At 47.1% G+C, this 22,778-nt stretch overlaps 2 protein-coding genes across 8 annotated transcripts in view; one reads left to right on the top strand and one right to left on the bottom strand.

The window, feature by feature from the left end:
• HDAC1 (histone deacetylase 1) overlaps positions 1-20,215 on the top strand; it is a 31,893-nt gene extending 11,678 nt beyond the window's left edge. For 5 of the 7 annotated variants that reach the window (XM_049617582.1, XM_049617584.1, XM_049617587.1 and 2 more), the window contains 12 exons: positions 5,972-6,089; positions 12,389-12,463; positions 13,842-13,980; positions 14,444-14,585; positions 15,594-15,686; positions 16,832-16,940; positions 17,022-17,162; positions 17,699-17,807; positions 17,902-18,032; positions 18,308-18,460; positions 18,979-19,027; positions 19,299-20,215. In XM_049617582.1, coding sequence (XP_049473539.1) covers positions 5,972-6,089; positions 12,389-12,463; positions 13,842-13,980; positions 14,444-14,585; positions 15,594-15,686; positions 16,832-16,940; positions 17,022-17,162; positions 17,699-17,807; positions 17,902-18,032; positions 18,308-18,460; positions 18,979-19,027; positions 19,299-19,326 — 1,287 coding nt within the window. In that variant the 3' untranslated portion in view covers positions 19,327-20,215. Of the gene's footprint in view, positions 1-5,971; positions 6,090-12,388; positions 12,464-13,841; positions 13,981-14,443; positions 14,586-15,593; positions 15,687-16,831; positions 16,941-17,021; positions 17,163-17,698; positions 17,808-17,901; positions 18,033-18,307; positions 18,461-18,978; positions 19,115-19,298 lie in introns of all 7 variants that reach the window. The other 2 variants (XR_007454843.1, XM_049617589.1) reach the window with 2 other exon arrangements.
• Positions 20,113-22,568, bottom strand: MARCKSL1 (MARCKS like 1). Its single transcript, XM_049617590.1, has 2 exons — positions 22,268-22,568; positions 20,113-21,414 (listed from the first exon to the last, which is right to left on the bottom strand). Exons 1-2 carry the CDS (start codon positions 22,352-22,354, stop codon positions 20,905-20,907), a joined length of 597 nt encoding a protein of 198 aa, XP_049473547.1. The 5' UTR covers positions 22,355-22,568; the 3' UTR covers positions 20,113-20,904.
• Between the last annotated feature and the right edge of the window lie 210 nt (positions 22,569-22,778).

Below are 22,778 nucleotides of genomic sequence, written 5' to 3'. Positions count from 1 at the left end.
TGTTTATCCTGGGGCGCCTGGATGGCTCAGTTGGTTGGGCGACCGACTTTGGCTCAGGTCATGATCTTGTAGTTTGTGGGTTCGAGCCCCGCGTCGGGCTCTGTGCTGACAGTTCAGAGCCTGGAGTCTGCTTCCTTTTCTGTGTCTCCCTCTCTCTGGCCCTCCCCTGCTCACGCTCTGTGTCTCTCTGTCTCTCAATAATAAATAAATGTCAAAAAAAATTTTTTTAAATGTTTATCCTGTGTGTATATGCCTAAACAATATATAGTAATTATTTACTTGTTTTTGAACTTTTTAAAAAAGGTGTCATACTGGGGCACCTGTGTGGCTTGGTTGGTTAAGCATCCAACTTCGACTTAGGTCCTGATCTTGCGGTCTGTGAGTTTGAGCCCTGCGTTGGGCTCTGCTGACAGCTCAGAGCCTAGAACCTGCTTCAGATTCTGTGCCTCCCCCAGTCGCACTCTGTCTCTCTTTCAAAAATAAGTTAAAAAAAAAAAAACATTAAAAAAAAGGTGTCATACTATGTAATCTTCTGGGACTTGCTTGGGTTTTTTTTTTTTTTTTTTTTTCTTTTTTTAAGTTTATTTATTTATTTATTTATTTTTAGTAATCTCTATACCCAGTGTGGGGCTTGAACTCCCAACCCTGTGATCAAGTCACACGTTCTCCCAACTGAGCCAGCCAGGTGCCCCCTGTGCCTTGCTTTTATCACACAATATTATGTTATGAAAATCCATCCACCTTGCATATAGCTTTAGTTCTTCCACTTTTCTCTGATGAATAATATCTTATTGTCATTATACTTCAGTTTATCTGTTTTTCCATTCTTAATTTGTGTCTAGTTTTTTAATGTTGTGAGCAGCGCTTTGAATATTCTTGTACACGTCTCAGTTCATACGTGCAAAAATTTTGGCTGTTTCTCTAGTACTAGAATTGCTGGACTGTAGGGTATGTGAATATTAAATGCCTCGTTGCTTTTCATTGTGGTCAAATGAATTTATAGTCCCACTGACAATGTATGAGAGATACCTTGATTCATATCCTTTCCTATACTTGGAATTAGACTTTAAATTTCGCCAGCTAAATGAGTGTGAACAGTATGTGATTGTGATCTTGATTTGCATTTCACTAATAACCAGTGAAACTGAGTATCTCTTCGTATGTTTATTAACTATTTGTGTGTCCTCTACTGTGAAATGTTTCTTCCTTTGCCCATTTTTCTGTTTTTGGTTGTTTGGCTTTCTTTTTCTTACCAGTTTGTAGTAGTTCTTTTTTCTGGTATAGATAGTCCAGTGGCCATACATTGCTCCAAATATCTTCTGTTTTGGTTTTGTCTTTTCACTCTAAAGTATCTTTAATGAACAGAGATTCTTTTTTTTTTTTTTTTTTTTATTTTTTTTTTGGGGACAGAGAGAGACAGAGCATGAAGGGGGGGGGGGCAGAGAGAGAGGGAGACACAGAATCGGAAACAGGCTCCAGGCTCCGAGCCATCAGCCCAGAGCCTGACGCGGGGCTCGAACTCACGGACCGCGAGATCGTGACCTGGCTGAAGTCGGACGCTTAACCGACTGCGCCACCCAGGCGCCCCATGAACAGAGATTCTTGATTTTAATATAGTTATATTATTTCCTTTATAAGTGCTTTTTGTGTTTTAAGAAATCCTTCCCTTGGGGTGTCTGGCTGGCTCAGTCAGAAGAGCAGGCGACTCTTGATCTCAGGGTCATGAGTTCAAGCCCCTTGTTGGGCATAGAGCTTACTTAAAAAATAAAAATAAAAATAAAAATAAAAGCTTTATAGGTTTGCCTTCACATGCATTTACTATATCTAGAATAGATTTTTATGTCCATTGATGGATGAATGCATAAAGAAGATGTGGTATGTATATACAGTGGAGTATTAGCAATCAAAAAGAATGAAATCTTGCCATTTGCAACTACGTGGATGGAACTAGAGGGTATTATGCTAAGCGAAATTAGTCAGAGAAAGACAAATATCATATGACTTCACTCATACGAGGACTTTTAAGACACAAAACAGATGAACACAAGGGAAGGGTAGCAAAAATAATATAAAAACAGGGAGGGGGACAAAAACATAAGAGACTCTTAAATATGGAGAACAAACAGAGGGTTACTGGAGGGGTTGTGGGAGGGGGGATGGGCTAAATGGGTAAGGGGCACTAAAGAATCTACTTCTGAAATCATTGTTGCACTATATGCTAACTAACTTGGATGTAAGTTAAAAAAATAAAATAGAATCGATTTTTAAATATAGTTTTTATTTTTTATTTTTTATTTTTTTTAACATTTATTTATTTTTGAGACAGAGAGAGACAGAGCATGAACAGGGGAGGGTCAGAGAGAGGGAGACACAGAATCGGAAGCAGGCTCCAGGCTCTAAGCTGTCAGCACAGAGCCCGATGTGGGGCTCGAACCCACGGACCGTGAGATCATGACCTGAGCCGAAGTCGGCCGCTTAACCGACTGAGCCACCCAGGCGCCCCTAAATATAGTTTGAAGTAAGAATCCACTGAAATTTTTTCATTCCGCAAATACTTATTAAGCACCTGCTTTGTGCCAGGCATTGTGTATGGGTCTGTTTTTGGGCCTGTGTTCTGTTGACTTGGTCTGTTTATTGACGCATATGCCAGTACCCAGTGCTTAATTGTGATAGCTTTTCAGTAAGTTTTGACATCTAGTAGCACAAGTCCTCCCACTTTGTTCTTAAAAAAAAAAACAACTGACTTGCTATTTGCCCTTTGGGCTTCTTTTCTTTTTTTAATATTTATTTATTTAAATGGCAGTATTCTTTTTTTCATGTTTATTTATTTTTAATGTTTTACTTATTTGAGAGAGAGGGAGAGAGAACGTGAGCAGGGGAGAGGCAGAAAGAGGGGGGCGGACAGAGGATCCAAAGTGGGCTCTGTGCTAACAGCAGAGAGCCTGATGCAGAGTTCGAACTCATGAACTGAGACATGAGATCATGACCTGAGCTGAAGTCAGACGTTTAACCAGCTGAGTCACCCAGGAGCCCTTTGATCTTCTATATAAATTTTAGAACTCATCAAGTGCTGGGATTTTGGTTGTAATTTTATTGAACCTTTACATCATCTTTTTTGTTTTGTTTTTAAGTTTTTTATTTATTTAAGTACTGTCTACATCCTATGTGGGGTTCACACTTAAAACTCTGAGATCAAGAGTTGCATGGTCCTTTGACTGAGCCAGCCAGGCACCCGTGAATCTTTATACCATCTTAGGGAGAATTGATATTTTGAGAATATTTAGCTTTTGCATCAGTGAACATGGCATATTTCCATTTATTTGGGTCCTTTTATTTTATTTTTTATTTTATTTACGTCTTGTCTGTTTTTTTAGAGGGAGGGAGAGCACGCAAGGAGGGGCAGAGAGAGAAGGAGACAGAGAATCCCAAGCAGGCTGTGCCCTGTCAGCACAGAGCCTGAGGCGGGACTTGATCTCAGGAACTGCGAGATCATGACCTAAGTGGAAGTTGGACACTCAACCGACTGAGCCACCCAGGCCCCCTAGATTTTTTTTTAATGTTTATTTATTTTGGGGAGAGAGAGCTCAAGAGCACATGCACGCACAGGGGAGGGGCAGAGAGAGTCAGGGACAGGGTATCAGAAGCAGGCTCTGTGCTGTCATCAGAGAGCCCAATGCAGGCTTGAACTCACAAACTGTAAGATCATTCCCAAACCAAAGTTGGATGCTTAACTGACTGAGTCACCCAGGCACCCCTAGAAATTTTTTCAAAGTAATTACAAAAATTTTGTTTTTAATGTTTATTTTTGAGAGAGAGAGCGCGCGCGCGAATGCGCACAGGGGAGGGGTAAAGAGGGAGACAGAGAATCCCAAGCAGGCTTTGCATTGCCAGTGCAATGCCCCATGTGGGGCTTGAATTCACAATCCATGAGATCATGACCTGAGCTAAAATCAAGAGTCTCTTGCTCAACTGACTGAGCCACCCAGGCTCCCCTCCAAGTACTTCTTTTTAATGCTATCATAAACTATCTTTTAAAATTTTTATATTTAGGTTGTTTACTGGTATAGAGAAATGTAGTGCAATTCTTTTTTATTTAGACATATATCCAGGGTCTCTGTAGATCTCTTTCTACTACCTGTTGTTTCTGTGAGCTCTCACTCGTAGTGCTTTGTTTCCTTGCATGTTTTGTAATTTTTGACTCTGCGGTCATATTTTTTGGAACTTTGTGGCCTGGGATGAAGATAGGTTCTTAAAGCAAGATTTGCCTTTACTTTGTAAAAGAGGTAGCTTTTGAGATGGGCTTTGTCCTTGTTGAATGTAGTACATGAGGAACATGGAATCAAGGGGTGGCTTCTGTCTTAAACAATTGGGTAGTTGGTGGTGAGAATAGGAACCCTGGGAAAGAAGATCATAGGAGAAATAAAGCAGTGGATGCAGTCAAGATTATGGAGGAGGTGTAATGAAAGGGATGGGCTGTGGATTGAAATGGAAGTCAAGAAAGGGTGTTGTTAAAGATTATAATTAGTTTCTCAACCTGAGTGGATATTGGTGTCATTAACAAGAATATTAAAAGAGAAGTCTGGAAATTAAATATGAATGCCTCTCTATAAGTTGTTAGATCCAGTTGAATTTGAAGTGCCTCTAGGATTCACAGGTGGAGCTGGCTGGGAGGTTGTTGGAATTGTGAATCTGGAGCTCAGAACAGAAATCAAGATGGAGTGAGCCTGGGCGGGCATCTATACAGAAGGTAGAGTTAAAGCTCCATCTACAACATTGCCATGAAGGTAAAAGGCTTAATACAATAAAAACAACTTCGGGGGTTCCTGGGTGGCTCAGTCAGTTGAGCATCCGACTTCAGTCCGGGTCATGATATCACAGTTTGTGCCTGACATCAGGCTCTGTGCTGACAGCTCAGAGCCTGGAGCTTGCTTTGGATTCTGTCTCCCTCTCTCTCTGCCCCTCCCCTGCTCATACTCTGTCTCTTTCTGTCTCAAAAATAAATAAACTTAAGCAAACAAACAACTTAGTATTTGGAGCCAAGTCTTGCTTCTTTCACTATGAGTGTGGTATATAGAACAGTATCCACCTTTTAGTCTTACATTCTGCCTTATACCGAGGATTAAACAAGCACCAAATAGTGCCTGGAGCCAGACCTCTGGGTTTCTATCCCAGTTTACCAACTGTGTAGCTTTGGGCAAATTACTTAACCTCCCTGTGGGCAGAGTGAGGATAATAATAGTATGGAGTTTAAGAGGTTGTTGTAAGGATCACAAAATCACATACAGTGCCTGGCACAGGGTAAACAATGTTATATGTGTATTGAAAATGCTTTATAAACTATAAAGATATTCATAATTGGAAGAGCAGAGGGTCATCTTCGAAGAAGACCTACCTTTAAGGGATGAGAGGAAGAAAAGAGAATTTTTAAAAAGAGGGAAAGAGGACTCAGAATGTTGGGATAATCAGGAAATGACCATGTCAAGGAAGGTTCAGTGGGGAGGGTGTGATGAGAATTGTTGTGATGATGATTTATAAAAGATTTCCTATCTATTTCAGTTATTGTTAGTCACCTCTTTTTCTTAAACTCTTGGAGCCATTTGGACCATAACTATTTAAAAAGAAATAAGAGTTTGTAAGCATTTCACAATTTACAAAGAGATTTAACTATCTCCTCCAATTCTCACACTGTTAGGTAGAAGTTGTTGCCTCTATTTAGTAAGAAAACTGAGGCTCACAAGGTAGACTTGCCCAAGTAACAGAGCTTGAGTTGCAGTTCTGTTTTTTGATACTGAATCTCCTTTGATAATCCTATATGCCTAATTAGATCGCAAGTTTCCTGAGGCATTAATCTAATCAGTAATTCCTTGCCTAGCTCAATGCTGGGTGGCTCTTCTCTTAGTGTTCAAAGTAGACTAAGTGAAGAGTGGCTTGGGTCTGGAATAACATGTCCTTTCTCCCCTCTTCCCTCTAGCGCCCTCACAAGGCCAATGCTGAGGAGATGACCAAGTACCACAGTGACGACTACATTAAATTCTTGCGCTCCATCCGCCCAGATAACATGTCTGAGTACAGCAAACAGATGCAGAGATGTAAGTCCATTCTGTTCCCTCCTTACTCTCAAGGCCCCAGTTGGATCTGCCCTTCAGTTGCAGAGGCTTACCCTGCCTTCCCTTGTATCTCCCATTCATCCCACACTTGATTTCCCCTGCCTTCCAAGGATGCCAAAGTGCAGCTCTTTTCTCCAGTCTAGCTTTCCTTGTTTCTTGATTATAAAGAATAGTGTTCGATCTTTGTCTAGTTAGGTTCACAACAATATGCCAAGAAAACCGTGATTGTTGTAATGGAAAACGCACTGACATAGGAGAGGGAGACAGAGGTAGAAGTCCCAGCTCTGACTCTTAACTGACCAGGCTGGTCACTTCCCCTCAGATTTTTCTTTCGTAAAATGGACTGGATGTCATCCCATACAACTATAACTGCTCTCACTTTGTATTAATTGAGAATCGAGGGGCCACTTAGGACAGATTCTAGATGATGTAATCTTTGAGTTGAGGTGATTCTACCCCTGCTTCCTGAGACTTGAAACAGGTGTCATCTCGGAAGCTACACTCAGTTTGTAGGAATTAATGAGGCTTATTTTAGCTATGGGAGAAAATGTGTTTAAATTTGGAAAAAACTTATATCTGACTTCTCCCTGTGTTATTTTAGAAATTATCTCTTAGCACCTAATATCTCATATAATAAAACAATGAAACAGCATTGTCCAGAAGTTTTGATTAGCTTGTAACAGTTTATTTGGAAATATCAGCAAATCTGTGGCACTTGTTGCTACTGGCCACAAGGTAGTCTGATTCCCAAGGCAGAAAGTTTATTTGTTATAATAGTTGTGCAGTTGTAATGATTACAGAACCACAGAGACCTTTTTTATTTTTTTATTTAAAAATTTTTAATATTTATTTATTTTAGAGAGAGAGAGACACACACAGAGAGCGAGCGGGGGAGGAGCAGAGAGAGAGGGAGACACAGAACCTTGAAGCAGGCTCCAGGCTCTGTGCTGTCAGCAGAGTCTGATGCGGGGCTCGAACTCATGAACTGTGAATCATGACCTGAGTCAAAGTCGGACGACTTTAACCGACTGAGCCACCCAGCTGCCCCTATGGTTTTTTGTTTTTGTTTTTGTTTTTTTACAGAGGCCTTTTTTAAAGTATTATTACCACCCACAACTCCAGGAGCTGCTGCCCCTGTAAGTGCAGTATTTGCTCTTTGAATTGGCAGGATCTTATTTCCTTCCAAGATGAGACAAATTCCTTTCTTTGCTCTAGATGGCTTTAGAGCTTTTCATAACCTATCGAGGCCAGTGATCAGGCTCCACTGTCAGCAAAGAGGACTCTCATTAGAGAAGCAGCTTGGTATTGAGGCAAGAAAATGAGTTATTTTTTGTTTAAAAAAATTTTTTTTTAATTTTTTTTTTCACATTTATTTATTTTTGAGACAGAGACAGAGCATGAACGGGGGAGGGTCAGAGAGAGAGGGAGACACAGAATCTGAAACAGGCTCCAGGCTCTGAGCTGTCAGCACAGAGCCCGACGCGGGGCTCGAACTCACGGACCATGAGATCATGACCTGAACTGAAGTCAGATGCTTAACCAACTGAGCCACCCAGGCACCCCTCTTTAAAATTTTTTTTAATGTTTATTTATTTTTGAGAGAGAGGAGAGTGCCAGTGGGAAAGGGGCAGAAAGAAAGGGAGACACAGAATCTGAAGCAGGCTCCAGGCTCCAAGCTGTCAGCACAAAGCCTGATGTGGGGCTCAAACCCACAAACCGTGAGATCATGACCTGAGCCAAAGTCGGTTGCTTACTGACTGAGCCACCCAGGCACTCCAAGAGAATGAGTTTTGATGTCTTGGTTTGAATCCCTTAGCTCTACCACTTAACTGTGTGTTCTTAAGCAAGTCCTCTAGCCTCTCTGAGCCTTGTTTTCTCTTCTTTAAAAGGACGACAATAGTGCTTATTTCATAGTGGAGGTTGTCGGGGATAGGTGAGATAGCACTGTCAATGAAGCACTGACTGTCAATGAATAGTAACTTTTGCTGTGATGACTTATTATTTTCATCATTTTCCAATCTGTCAAGGCAGACACAAAATATTAGGCCCTCAGGAGTGCCCAGGTTTGGGTCTGACTTCCAGTTTGCTCCAGTTTTCCTGAAACTAGCATTCTAAGATTGTGCATTAAAAAATTAGGTCTGGGATTTTCTCTCATTGAAGATGGGTTAGGAAGGATGAGGTTCTCTATGGACTTAAGCTACCTTACTGACTTGACTTACAGGGTTATAGAAAGATGTCACTTAGTGAAGTGCTGTATAACCAGGGGTATCTTCAGAAACAATAACAGCGATGTGTGAGCTGAGCTCTTTTTTTTTGTATTTACCAACACCTAACCTAGGAAGTTATACATGTAATAAGACTAAATAAGTTAGGTTTCCTTGCTCTTGGCTAGGATGTAATAAACATTTTGTGGTCATTTTGAGACTTTGAGAACTTTGATCAGAAGTTCTGATCTAATATTTTAATTAGTTAAAATGGGAACATGATGAGCAGTGGGCTTCCTGACAGCCTGACTCAGCCTGCTCATTTGCAGTTGGTCCCCTGGCAGCCAGCCTTGGCCTGCCAGGGAGTTTGTGGCTTATTGGGCTGAGGCCTTATTAAAAATAATAATAAATAAAAGGGTGCCTGCGTGGCTTAGTTGGTTAAGCTTCTGACTCTTTTGTTTGTTTGCTTGTTTGTTTATTTGGGCAGGGGGGAGAAGGGCAGAGGGAGAGGGAGAAAGAGGACCTGAAGCAGGCTCTGTGCTGACAGCAGAGAGCCCCATGTGGGGCTTGAACTCATGAACCACGAGATCATCACCTGAGCTGAAGTCGGACGCTTAACCAGCTGAGCTACCTGGGCACCCCAAGTGTCCAACTTTTGATTTTGGCTCGGATCATGGCCTCACAGTTTTTGGGATTGAGCCCCGTGTCAGGCTCTGTACTGCCAGTGCACAGCCCGCTTGGGATTCTCTCTCTTCCTCTCTCTCTCTGTCCCTCTCCTGCTCATGTGCATGCACGCATGCTCTCTCCCTCTCTTTCAAAATAAATAAATACTTAAGAAAATTAAAAAATAACAGTGAATAAAAAATAAGATGGATTCAAACATGAATAAGTGCAGTGGTTTTTTTTTTTTTTTTTTGCCAGATTATCAGAATGTGAAATGTGGTGGAAAATGATAAAAGGGAATTATGGTGGTAAAATTTGAAGATATTGTCATTGTCATCTTTTTTATAGATGTATAAACTGAATTTTCCAGGGTCTCCTAACAAGGTAGTGGTAGAATGGAGAATGGAACTTGTCTCTTCCTGATTCTATAGTATTTTTATTTTTATTTTTTATTTTTATTTATTTATTTTTAATTTTTTTTAACGTTTATTTATTTTTGAGACAGAGAGAGAGAGAGCACGAATGGGGGAGGGTCAGAGAGAGAGGGAGACACAGAATCCGAAACAGGCTCCAGGCTCTGAGCGGTCAGCACAGAGCCCGACGCGGGGCCTGAACTCACGGACCGCGAGATCATGACCTGAGCCGAAGTCGGACGCTTAACCGACTGAGCCACCCAGGCGCCCCTCTATAGTGTTTTTAAATATGTTGCATGTAAAATATTTCAGACACACACAAAACGTATAAAAACATAATAGAATGTACATCCATGTACCTACTACCTGCCTTTCTTTCTTTCTTTCTTTCTTTCTTTCTTTCTTTCTATTTTGTTTTAATATTTATTTATTTATTTATTTTTTTTTTGAGAGAGAGACAGAGTGTGAGCTGAGGAGGTGCAGAGAGTGGGAGACACATAATCCAAAGCAGGCTCCAGGCTCTGAGATGTCAGCACAGAGCCTGATGCGGGGCTCGAATTCACGGACTGTGAGATCATGACCTGAGCCGGAGCTGGATGCTCAACTGACTGAGCCACTCAGGCACCCCCTTTTTTTTTTTTTTTTAAGTTTATTTATTTTTGAGAGAGGGGGACAGAGCATGAGCAGGGGAAGGGCAGATAGAGAGGGAGACAGAATCTGAAGCAGGCTCCAGGCTCTGAGCTGTCAGCACAGAGCCCGATGTGGGGGGCTCAAACCCACAGACCGCAAGATCATGACCTGAGTCGAAGTCAGACACTTAACTAACTGAGCCACGCACGTGCCCCTACCAACCTTTCTTTCTAGGAAACACAACGCTGCCAATACAGTTGAACCCCCCCTGGGCACCTCCCCTTGGTCACACAGCCTTTCTGTCCTACTCCCCATTCCACCCCATTACACCACCACAGTGGTATAAGCCCTCTCCTGAAACCCCTGTTAATCCCATGCATCTTTCTGCAGGGTGCTTTTTACCACCTTCTCCACCTTCCTCCGCTCTCTCATCTCTCACCCAGTATTGTTCTCTTCAGTATAATGCCACCCTAAGAATAAGAAAAGTATTTGTGATAGGAAGAGGAGAACCCATACAAGAGTCCTCCCGGGGCGCCTGGGTGGCTCAGTCGGTTAAGCGTCCGACTTCAGCTCAGGTCACGATCTCGCGGTCCGTGAGTTTGAGCCCCGCGTCAGGCTCTGTGCTGACAGCTCAGAGCCTGGAGCCTGCTTCTGATTCTGTGTCTCCCTCTCTCTCTGCCCCTCCCCCGTTCATGCTGTGTCTCTCTCTGTCTCAAAAATAAATAAACGTTAAAAAAAAAAAAATTAAAAAAAAAAAAAAAAAGAGTCCTCCCTAGTCTTACAAATTAGTCCAGGTGAGGGTTTCCATTTCCCCCCTTTCCGTCTCCAATCACACAGCTTGTTGAACTGGGAATAATGGGCTGGCCACTTGAGCCACATGTTGGTTCGGGGCCTGAAGGGAAATATTTTTTTCTCATATCTAAAATAACCATTTTGTGGGGTGCCTGGCTGGCTCATTCAGTAGAGCATGCAACTCTTGATCTTGGAGTCTTGAGTTCAAGCCCCATATTGCTCTTAGAGCGTACTTAAAAAAATAATAATAATAAATAAGACATATCCCACATGAGAGTATAAACAAAACTCTAGAAACCTAGGCAGGCCAAACCCAATGAAAGACAAAGCAACCGGAGGAGGCATTCAGTTGCCAGTGGATAGATAGCTTGGCCCCAGGGACCAAAGTTCTTATTGACACAGCCTCCCAGTGTTTACCCGGGAAGTGGGGGTGAGAGCCACCTACTACTCCTCACCCCGTTATGCAGGCCACACTTCCTCAGAGCACTTGTCTTGGCAGGGCACCCTCCCAAGCTTAGGGCAGTGCCAGAGTTGGTAACGCTCATGGTTATTGCAGACTTTGAGCTTCAGCTGTCTCTCAGAAGGTTACACAGTCCGAGCTGGGCTCTGCTACCCTCCTCATTCTAGGGCTTCTCCTTGCTCTACTTTGGGAATCCCAGTTGATAGCAGTGGATGTAGTAGGAAGGCTAGGGCAAGAGAATAAGGATCTAGCCTACCCCTGCCTCTAGTTTCCTGTGTCTCGTTGATGTCTCAGTACTTTCCTTTTCTGTGAGAGATGACATGGAGCCTTAAGGTTCCTCTCTAGCTCCGTGACTACAGCCCTCAGGTGTGCTTCCCTTCCTGTCTTTCGTTTGTTTGCATTACTATTTGCATCCATTTCCTCATTATGTGTTAGTTTGTACTTTTGCCCTGTTAGGCCTGAAATAACCTTACTCCAGTTGTCACTTGTAGGTGTAGTAGAAAGAGCACTATACTGTATGGGTCAAGACACCTGGACTCTGATTCTGGTGCTGCCATTGTCTTGTTATACAACCTTGGCAGCTCACTTAATTCTTCGTATCTGTTTGTTCAAGTACTTACTTGCTATATTCTTCCCCACATAAGATTTCTGTTAATCTTCTCAACATTTAGGTGAGGTGGATATCATGATTGCTTGTTAAAGATAATAAGCCAGGGGTGCCTGGGTGGCTCAGTCGGTTAAGTGTCCGACTTCGGCTCAGGTCATGATCTCACGGTTTGTGAGTTCGAGCCCCGCATCAGGCTTTGTGCTGACAGCTCAGAGCCTGGAGCCTGTTTCGGATTCTGTGTCTCCCTCTTTCTCTGCCCCTCCCCTGCTCATGCTCTGTCTCTCTCTGTCTCAAAAATAAATAAAACATTAAAAAAAAATTAAAGATAATAAGCCAAAGCTCTAAGAAGTTAAATGACTTGACCCAATCACAAAGCCAGTAAGTAGTAGAGCCTGGACTAGAACCCAAGCCTTCTGAATCCAAATTCTTTGTTTTTTCCCATGAGCTCATAAATATGTAAACAAAAAACTAAAGGAATTGTGGAAACTAACTTTCCCCTTCTGTCTTTCAAGTCAACGTTGGTGAGGACTGTCCGGTATTTGATGGCCTGTTTGAGTTCTGTCAGTTATCTACTGGTGGCTCTGTGGGTAAGGAATATACCTCCCTCCTCGAGGGCAGTGCTGGGTTGTATTAGTGAGGTCTGCCTTTTAGGCCACTGTCCTAGTAGGGCTGATCTGTGACCCCATAAAATGGGTCTTGTGAGTTTTTACCTTAGGTCTTTAAAATATCCTTCTGGTTCAGTCCCAGCCCAGGTTCAGTCTCTGACATGGTACTGACAGGTGTCCTTGACTGTCCTCTCCTACCCAGAGATCTTACATACTGGAATTCCCTGCAGACCTCGTGGGGTTGTTGAGATGCTGTACATAGAAGCAATTTGCAAACTGCAAAGTGCTATAAAAATGGGAAGTGTCATCATCTGTGTCTTACAAAAGAGCATGGTAATTACCTTTAGAGGTCAGAAATACTCCTCACGTATCTCCCACTTCCATTATTAACTTCTAGACTACCTCCAGGATTACTCTAAACCCTTTTTTAACAAATATATATTTTCCTATGATCATTGTTTGGTCTCTTCTCCCCTTCCCCCTGCCTCTCAATATAACCTCAGAAAACAAAGATGTACACAGGAAAAAATTACCCACAATCATACTGTCCAAAGATAATCATTACTACCATTTTGGTGTTTGTATATGCATTCTTTTTTGTTAGTATATATCTGGATATAACATATACATCCATATTTTATAAAAATGTGTCACGTGTATATAGTTTTGTGTCTGAATTTTTTATTTAGTAAATCTTTAAGATTTCTTTGGTAGTCTATAGCATGATTTCTAGTGGCTTCAGGATTATGCCATGTTATGGACCAACGTCAGTTTATATAATTGGTCCCTCTTGGATCATTTGGCTTGTTCTGTGTCTTTATTGCTGTTAAAGTTACATGCCACAAATGCACCTGCATACACAAGTGTATATTTCTCTCACTTCTTGGGCCTGTTTGTGCTTTGAGCTTCTGGTTCCTTTAGTATCTTCATCATTTTTTGACCATGAACCATGGTAAGAAATACATTTACTCTTGCAATCCAGGTTGTGCACACACACTGTCATTCTGAAGCCAGTTTCACAGAAGAGCAACTTCCTTTACTGTTATTTTATTCTAGTCTGTTTTGTTTAAAATTGTGTGTGTATAAACACACACACACACACACACACACACACACTAATCATGACCCACTAAACCAATTTTAAGGCCTACTGATGGGTTTCCACCTTCGGTTTGGAAAAAAAGTTGTTTAGAGTAGCCAGCCAATGTCATATTTACTCCCTGTTAGAATAGGGAGGGAGGGAGAGAACAGTCCAGCGATTGAATAGGCAGGTTCTACCTCTCACCAGGTTTCCTGGGCTTCTTGGGGAAAGGGGGAGAATGGCTTGCTAACAGTCTTGTGTTCTCTCTTTCACACCCAGCAAGTGCTGTGAAACTTAATAAGCAGCAGACGGACATCGCTGTGAATTGGGCTGGGGGCCTGCATCATGCAAAGAAGTCTGAGGCATCTGGCTTCTGTTACGTCAATGATATCGTCTTGGCCATCCTGGAACTGCTAAAGTATGCCTGCCTGGCCTTGTCTCTTGGAGGAGCACCTTAGGCCAGGTTCCCACTTCCCTCTCCCCCTGGGCTTGCCTCCCTAGTTTGCTTTTCCTAGCGGTGTGCTGGCTAGGATGTGTTCAGTGAGTGTCTCTGGCTGGCCATCCTCTCTTTGACGGGGTCCCGGTTTGATTTGAGCCCACGGCAAGATCAGGGGCAGGTGCTGCTCAGATCCTGCCTCCAGAGTGTCCCTGTGTGGCTGGAGTTGAGCCTGGCTGTAGAGTAGGAAGATCGGACTTGGTCGGCTTGGTCAGGCCTCTGGAGACACCCTGCCGCTCTTCCACCTTCCTTCAGCCAGTTTCCACGTCTCTGGTGCTTAGAGATACCTGAGGGAGGCAGCCAGCCCGGTAAGCTGGGACCTGGCGCCCTTGGCGCGTCCCACTCCCAGAGAGCCGCCAGACCCCTGACCCCCTTCTGATCCTAGGTATCACCAGAGGGTGCTGTATATTGACATTGATATTCACCACGGCGATGGCGTGGAAGAGGCCTTCTATACCACAGACCGGGTCATGACTGTGTCCTTTCATAAATACGGAGAGTACTTCCCGGGAACTGGGGACCTACGGGTGAGAACTCCCTTCAGGGGCCAGGCAGCTCACCCCTAGCTGCCAGCTCTAACTCTCCTATCTCATGTCACCAGAAACCACTTCCTGCCCCTTCTGCCATTCAGAATGCCATACCCCAGCCTAGGGTACCTGCCCTGGTCTTCCCTCCCTTATTCTGGAGGAAGGGAATGATGAGACACAAAGGGTTGGGAGGGATAGGGGTCTCATGACTCATTGCAAGCCCCTCCTGGCCACAGCTAAGTTACACTGCACTATTCAGATGCCCCAAACAATTTGAATTTTAGGCTAGAGACATCAGGTTCTCTCTCTCATGGGCTAGGAATTGAGACCCTTATGGACCATCTCAAGGGTTCTTAACCTTCCCCTTTGATCATCTGACTGAAAGCTATGGACTCTGTCACCAGGAAAGCATAAGGAATCTTTTGTATCTGATACTGAATAGTTAATTAAAGACACCTCCCCTTACTGAAGCCCATCTATAGACCTCAGGATAAAAGTCCTTGGAAACTAACTCACTGAACTGTTGTATCTGCTTCTATTAGCATGAATATGAAACCAACCCTTTGCCATGCACTAGCCCTCTGGTGAAAAAGTAGCACTAATTCATGTTTGCTGTGGCCAGCATAATAAATGGTCTTTCTTCTACCTTCTCTGGAGAGGAAAAGGTCGTCCCAGGGTGGGTGTTAGTTCTGTGACCCAACTACCAGCAGCTCTAACCCAATCCAAAGGTGGAGGTCTTGTGCTCTGGGGTAGGATATTCCATCTCTGGCTCCATAAACAGTTCTCAGCCTGGGCGCAGGCTCAGTGGTGTGTCCAGAAACGTGAGCTAGACTTGCTAGTGAGGGGAATGGTATTAACCAAGGTGCCCCTGCTCTGTCCCTGGCCCACTTCATGGATCCCAATTGTCTCTCTTAGAATACTGCCTCTTTCCTTAGCCTTCCAGCCCCTGTCCTTGAACTTCTTCCTAGCTTCATCTTTCAGTTTTACTTTAATGTCCCTCTTGATTAGGATATTGGGGCTGGCAAAGGCAAGTATTACGCTGTTAACTACCCGCTCCGAGATGGGATCGATGACGAGTCCTATGAGGCCATTTTCAAGCCGGTAAGTGGCTTATCCACCACCCGGGCTACCAGTGGGATTAGTCTAAGGGATGGGTAGCAAAGTATCCCCAGCATACCTCAGGGACCTCACCCCACTGAGAAGCTGGTTGGGAAATGAGCTGTGTTTTGACCCTGGATTGTTATGCTGTGTGGTCAGCTAGAGGAACAAAATTCATCCAAATATTTATTGATGCCTTCTGTGGGTCAGGCCCTCTGTCGGATACAAGAGTATCTAAGACATGAATCATGCCCTTAAAGACCTCACAGTCTACATCGTGGGAGGCAGGCACACACACAACAGTGTGTGGTCATTACTGTTTTGCAGGATGAACAGAGGAAGGGGAGACAAACCGCTGCCTGGGCTGGGGAGAGGGTAGTCAAAGAGGATTTCACAGAGGTGGTGACATTTGAGCTGGACTTTGGAAAATGAGGAGTTGCTATGTGAAGAAGGAGGTGGAGGCCGGAGGGCAGGGATGGCATTCAGCAGGGGGGGACAGTACATAGCTGTATGTAGATCAGTATGATGGGTGGGAGGAGTGTTGAAGGACGTGGGAAATGTATATGGGGGTCTTGGATGCCAAGCTGAGGAGTTAAATCTTCACCTGCAATCCACAAGGAACCATTACTGGAGTATTAACCTAATAAGGTTAGGTAGTCAAGTGCCTACTGTATGCCTTGCAGTAGGGGTGACAGAGAAGTCCAAGGTATGATCTTTGTCCTAGGTAACGTCAAAGTCTTGTGAGAATGGGAAAGGTGAAGATGAGCACTCCCTCACAATAGGAGGCTCAAAGTCTCAAAAGACTGAAGGAGCAGGGCAGATGAAGCCAAGGGTCAGAAGAAGGGGCACTGGAGCTTGGGTAGTGAAAGAAGCGGAAGACTGAGGGAAAGGTGAGGCTGTTCTAGGTTCAGCATTACTAGAGCTAGAAGAAGCCTCTTGGAGAGCCTCCTAAATTGAAAAACTGAAATCCTAAATAGGGAAACAAGAACTCCAGACTGATACTTCCTCCTTACCACCCCGCACGAGGGAGAGTGGAAATGTAGGAATAAATACAGGAAACGGAAGAAGTACTGCAGCCCACCCTTTGCAGCCCCTAACATCACATAGCTTTTCTTGAAGCTGGTGGTGACGAGGATGTGTCCTTTTAGGTCATGTCCAAAGTAATGGAGATGTTCCAACCCAGTGCAGTTGTCTTACAGTGTGGCTCTGACTCCCTATCTGGGGATCGGTTAGGTTGCTTCAACCTGACCATCAAAGGTGAGACCAGGTAGCATAGAGATGGGTGGGCAGGGTTCTGCCAGGCGCTCCTGTAACCCAGCACCCCTTTCTCCCATCAAGGGCACGCCAAGTGTGTAGAGTTTGTGAAGAGCTTCAACCTGCCTATGCTGATGCTGGGAGGAGGCGGTTATACCATCCGTAACGTGGCCCGCTGCTGGACGTATGAAACAGCCGTGGCTCTGGACACGGAGATCCCAAATGGTAATAGCCCTGGGCCAGGTTGGGCTGGGCAGAGCCAGAGCTCATGTGTCCTAGAGTTTATAACCCCTTCCCCATTGGCCATGTGGCCTCTCCTCTTCTGATACTGGGCATTGATTCTCTTCCCTATCTTCTTGTGATTGTCAGACCATCGCTTTTTCCTGAGTCCTTTTTTGACCCTGCCGCCTCTCCTTCCCACTTCTGGTCTAGACATAATGATCAGTGGTTATTTATAGCTTTGGAATTTCTACTCTGTAGGGTAACTGGGGTAGTGAGTGAGGAGGTGCTCCCGACGAGCATTGCCTAAATTTTTCTAAACCATGAGCTTGTGCCTTCTCCTCAGTGGGGGGTGAGGTGTGGACACTGGAGAATGACATTAAAAAGACTGAAACCCTATAAGCACTCAGGTCTCACCCTGTCTCAGAGGCATTCTTCTCAGTTTGATGGTTGGGCTAGCAGTTCCAGATAAACCTACAAGTGCTTTTCTCAGGGTCCCATGGTAGCCAGGTCTTTGACTCTTATCTCCTGCCCCCAATTAGAGCTTCCATACAACGACTACTTCGAATACTTTGGACCAGATTTCAAACTTCACATCAGTCCTTCCAATATGACCAACCAGAACACCAATGAGTACCTGGAGAAGATCAAGTGAGTATATTCCCCAGACACACCCTGATTGAACATTCCAGGCTCTGGTTTGTCCCTAACCAGAGCCAGCCACCCTCTCTACCATTGGCCATAGACAGCGACTGTTTGAGAACCTGCGAATGCTGCCCCACGCACCTGGGGTCCAAATGCAGGTGATTCCTGAGGATGCCATTCCAGAGGAGAGTGGCGACGAGGACGAAGAAGACCCTGACAAGCGCATCTCGAGTAAGACCCAGACCCAGGGGCCTGTAATTTCCCACTCAGTAGGTCGCTGACTTCCCACCACTGTTCTTGGTTCCACTTTCCTCTCAAGCTACCCACCTGTTGAGAAACCCAAGTTCTGGTAGTTGGGACAGTTTAGGGAGTCTGAGTTTCCTTCCTTTCTTCTTGGTCACCCCTTCCCTTGGTGTCTCTTGGACACACAGGGAGGCACTGGGCACAGGTCCTGAGGTAAAGATAATCTCCTGCACTCTCACCCATTATTTCCCATTACTTCCCAGTCTGTTCCTCTGACAAACGAATCGCCTGTGAGGAAGAGTTCTCGGACTCTGATGAAGAGGGAGAAGGCGGTCGCAAGAACTCTTCCAACTTCAAAAAAGCCAAGAGAGTCAAAACTGAGGATGAAAAAGAGAAAGATCCAGAAGAGAAGAAAGGTGGGTTTGGGTTGTATCTGGACTTGGGTCTTGAGCCCCAGGCCCCAGAGGAGGATGAATCTATGTAGGGCACTGGGAGGAGGGAGCTGACTCAGGCCCTGCCTTCTGTGGGGCTGTCTCAGCTCCCAGAAGTGACAGGGCCCACAAAAGAATGAAACTCGATTTGTCATCTCCAGTGGCTGATTGAGCCCTGCCAGGCTCCAGAGCCAGGGACATGCCTGGGCTCCCCTTGGTCAGGAGTGTGGCTCTCACATACCACCCAAGCCCTTTTCCCAGCACTTCACCCCAGTTTCCCAGGGGGCTGCCTCCACCCACTGGGTTCAGGCTCTAGCAGGCCAGGAAACCGGTCCAACCTGTTTGTTCTCCACAGGGCTCAATGGGAGGGCCTGGGATGGGCTTTTCTCTCTTTAGTATGTCCACTGAGCTGCAGTGTTGGGGAAGGGGTTTCAGGTAAGTGAAAATTCCGTGGGTCTTTCTGGAAGGGATCCCTTCACCATCCCTACATTCTTATGTTCTAGAAGTCACAGAAGAGGAGAAAACCAAGGAGGAGAAGCAAGAAGCCAAAGGGTGAGGAAGGAGCTGTCAGCCATCTCCCTGGCATTGGAGCACCAGCCCTTTTGTCCGCTATGCCGAGGGAAGGCGCAGGGACAGCTGGTGCGGCTTACAAAGACCTCTTTCAGGGACCAGTCCATCTCTGCAGTTCTAGGCAGAGCTAGGAAGCCCCAGCTCTCAGCAGTCACCTGGGCAGCTAGGGTCCTATAGAAGTCATTGTCCCCATATTTTTGCCTCAAGGCCTCTGGGGTGCATGATCTCATGCCAGTCTCTGCTCTCTCCACAGGGTCAAGGAGGAGGTCAAGTTGGCCTGAGCAGACCTCTCCAGTTGTGGCTTCCTGCCAAGTTTCCCACCTTTCTCCCACAACCCTTCAGATTTTATATTTTCTATCTCTCTGTGTATTTATATAAAAATATATTAAATATAAATATCCCCAGGGACTAGACAGGAACCAGGGCCCTGAGCCCAGGGCACGTGTTAGGAGTGAGCTTTTCTAGTGGCTGTCTTGCCACCCATCCTTTCCCACTTCTTAATTTTGAACCATAAAGGGTGCTGGGTCTGGAAAGCATATTCTTAAGAAGCCATAGGACAAAATCCTGAAATGTTAAGTGCCTGCTTAGTGGCTTTGGAAAGGTGCCCTTACTGGGCATTCTAGGAGTGGCTAGATCTTGAGGGACCCCCTGTCAGGCTCCTTAAGGTAATATCAGCCATTTTTAGATTGGTTCTGTTATCATACCTTCCCACTGGCCCCCTGTGAGCCAAGAAACTCACACTGCCTGCCCTCTATCCTCGCCCAGTTCTGCAGGTGGAGATTGGTAGTCTAGTTTCCTTTTTGAGATACTATTTTAATTTTTGTGAGAATCTTTGTAATAAAATGGTACATTTCTACATCCTCCTGAGCTTGTCTCCTAGCAGTATCCCTGGGTTGATTTCAACTCCACTTCCCTGTCCTTCTGGTGTCCATGAGAATCTGGGCAACCCTCCTGAACAAGAAGACAACCCCACAATCTTACCCCTCACCTTAATCCCTCCCTCAAGGGTTGAGGTTAACCAGTCTTCTCACCCTACTCCCAGAAGACCACTCATTAAAAAGCACTACTAAAGGGACGACATTTATTCCTTTTCCAAATGTTACAGTAAAACCAGGTGGAAGAGAATGGTTTTAGCAGTTAGAAAAAAAAAAAAAAAGTACAAATCTGGGGTTTGGCCATTAAAAGTTATTTACAACAATGGGAGGGGGAAAAAAAAGACAACAAGAAGTTGTTTCACATTACAGACCTCCCCCCCACCCCAAAGCCTAATACTTGCTTACCAAGTCAAAAAAGAGACACAGTCGATTCACAAGCTGGAGGTTTGAACTTGAGTAAGACATTTATAAAAACCTAGACAGGGGCAGTGTCCTCCCCAGCCCAGGTGCCACTAGGCACAGCACAAGAGACTAAAAACTCAACAGGGGTTGGGGGGGAGGGGGAAGGCTGGACACTCAGGGTTTGGGAGTGTAGGCACCCCACATCTGGCTCAGGGATTTGGGGAATAGAGTAAACAAAACCTACTTGGAAAAGAATTGGGGAAGAAAACCAGCAATTGCCTTCTGCAGGGCAGGACAGGGGTGGGGACAGGAGAGGTAGGGCCAGGGGCAGGAGCATTTCACATCACTAACCTAACTTGGGAAACTGCAAGGGACCATCTTCAACTGGCCTTAAGAGGAAGGCCAAATGGACGATGGGAGAATCCACAGGAGGGAAAAGGAGAGGGAACGTGGCGGGGAGGGGGCAACAGCCCCTTCCTTTCTGGGCACAGGAAGGCAGCCAGGGCACCAGGTCCAGGCAGTGACCTCACAAGGACAGCACAGTTTTTGCAGCTTAGAGATCACCCACCTGCCCCCACCCAGCTACTCATTCTGCTCGCTGGCGGGTGTAGGGCCACTCTCCGGCCCCGAGGGAGTGGATGGCTCTGCAGCCTGGGGCCCTGCCTCTTCTGTGTCTCCTCCCTTGGAGGCAGCACTAGCCTCTGCCCCCTTGGCCTGGGGCTCCTGGCTCTCGGGGGTGGCAACAGCCTTCCCTTCCTGGGCTGTGCCTTCCTCGCTGCAGGCACCGATCTCCCCCTGCTCCTGCTCTTCCTCTGTGGGTGAGGAGGCAGAAGAATCACCCCCACCCTCCTTCCGATTTCTCTTGAAGGACAGACCACTCAATTTGAAAGGCTTCTTGAAAGAGAATTTCTTCTTCTTCTTGGGGGTCTCCTTGGCGGGGGCATCCCCCTTGACCTCAGCGCCCTGGCTAGGGGGTGCTGGCTCGATGGCATCGCCAGTGGCCCCGGCTGCCTCCTCTGTTCCGTTCACGGGGGGCGATTCCCCTTCACCCTTGGGGGATAAGTCTCCATTGCTTTTCACGTGGCCATTCTCCTGCAGGGCAGAGGAGACAGCAATGAGGGCCGGGGCTCTACCCCACCTCCCCCAGCCCGCCCCTGACCCCTTCCAGGCAATGGGACCCCGACTATTCTGCAACCCGGGAGGTTGGCTGTAGCTTCACCCCCACCGGGATCCCGTCAAACATCTCCCTCCTGCCCTCACGAGCGCGCGGGGGCCGAGCGCGCAGAGGCCGCGGCCGGCAGGAGGCGCTGGGGTCCCGTGGCCCCCCACCCCCCTCCCCCGGGGCGCGCTCTCCATTCGGCGCAGACCCGCTCGAGGCCGCCGATCCCCGGCGGGGGGGGCGAGCGAGCCCAGCAAGCCGACAACGGGCGGGAAGCCGCCCCAGGGCGCTCTTCTCCGCACCTGGACGGCCCATTTTCCCAGCCTCCTGCTTTGTGTAAACGGCCCCCCACCCACCCTAGGCTCTCCCATCTCGATTCCCCCCCACCTCCCCACCGCCGCCAAAAAGAAGGCCGTGAGCCACCGAGATCGGGTCTAAGGGTGGAGTGCCCTCCCCCCCGGGCGCCCGCCCCGCGGCCCCTGGGCGCCCCCTTGGCGCGGCCCGGCAGCGCCTTTGTTCCTCGCGCGGCACTCGGGGCGGCCGGGGGGCAGCGCCGGGGGCCGGGGCCGCGAACAAAGAAGGCAGCGGGGCCGGGCCGGCGCCCCCTCCCCGCCCCTCCCCTCGCTTCGCCCGCGGGGGCTGCGGCGCCGAGAACAAAGGGACCGGGCGGGGGAGGGGGCGCCGCGTGTCCCGGGCCGGACAAAGCGCGCGGCCCCGGCCCAGGGCCCCAAAGGGGGCGAAGTGAGGGAGGAGGGGGCCGGGTCGGGCCGTTCCGAGTGCACCCACCTGTCCGTTGGCCTTAGCGGGGGAAGCGCCTGCTGCCTCCTCGGCGGTCACGTCGCCCCGGGGAGCCTTGGAGCTCTGGCTGCCCATGATGGGGGGGGTCTGCTGGGGGGCGCCCGGAGCCGCCCCGGGCTCGCGCCGCAGGGGATAGTTCAGCCGGGTCGGCCTGGCCGGCGGAGGGGTGGGGCTCGCGCCTGAGGGGGAGGGGTATCGGGGGGGAAACCGAGCTGCACCCCCCTCTCCGCGCCCGACCCGCTAGCTGCGCCCGCCGCCGCTCAGCTCCGCGCCAGAATGCCGCCCGCCGCCCGCCGAGCTGCCTTATATATGCGCCCCAGCTCGGGGCGGGGCCGGACATTTAAATAAGCGCCCAATCGAGGAGCAGAGGCGGGCTCAGGTCCCGGGCCCCACTTGCGCAGTGGGCGACGCCGGCGGTCTGGTACCCCCAGCCTACTCGCCTACCAGGGCAGGTGGGGTCCAGCGTGGGTAGGGGAGAGGCGGGTCTTTCGGCGAGCTG

The sequence above is a fragment of the Panthera uncia genome (genome assembly GCF_023721935.1).
Source record: "Panthera uncia isolate 11264 chromosome C1 unlocalized genomic scaffold, Puncia_PCG_1.0 HiC_scaffold_4, whole genome shotgun sequence".
Classification (NCBI taxonomy): Eukaryota; Metazoa; Chordata; class Mammalia; order Carnivora; family Felidae; genus Panthera; species Panthera uncia.
This window is presented reverse-complemented; position numbering and strand designations above follow the sequence as displayed.

Coding starts and splice junctions, on each gene's coding strand:
- MARCKSL1 (XM_049617590.1), bottom strand. CDS start 22,354: ATGGGCAGCCAGAGCTCCAAGGCTCCCCGGGGCGACGTGACCGCCGAG. Junction 21,415..22,267: donor CCGCTAAGGCCAACGGACAG/GTGGGTGCACTC, acceptor TCTGCCCTGCAG/GAGAATGGCCACGTGAAAAG.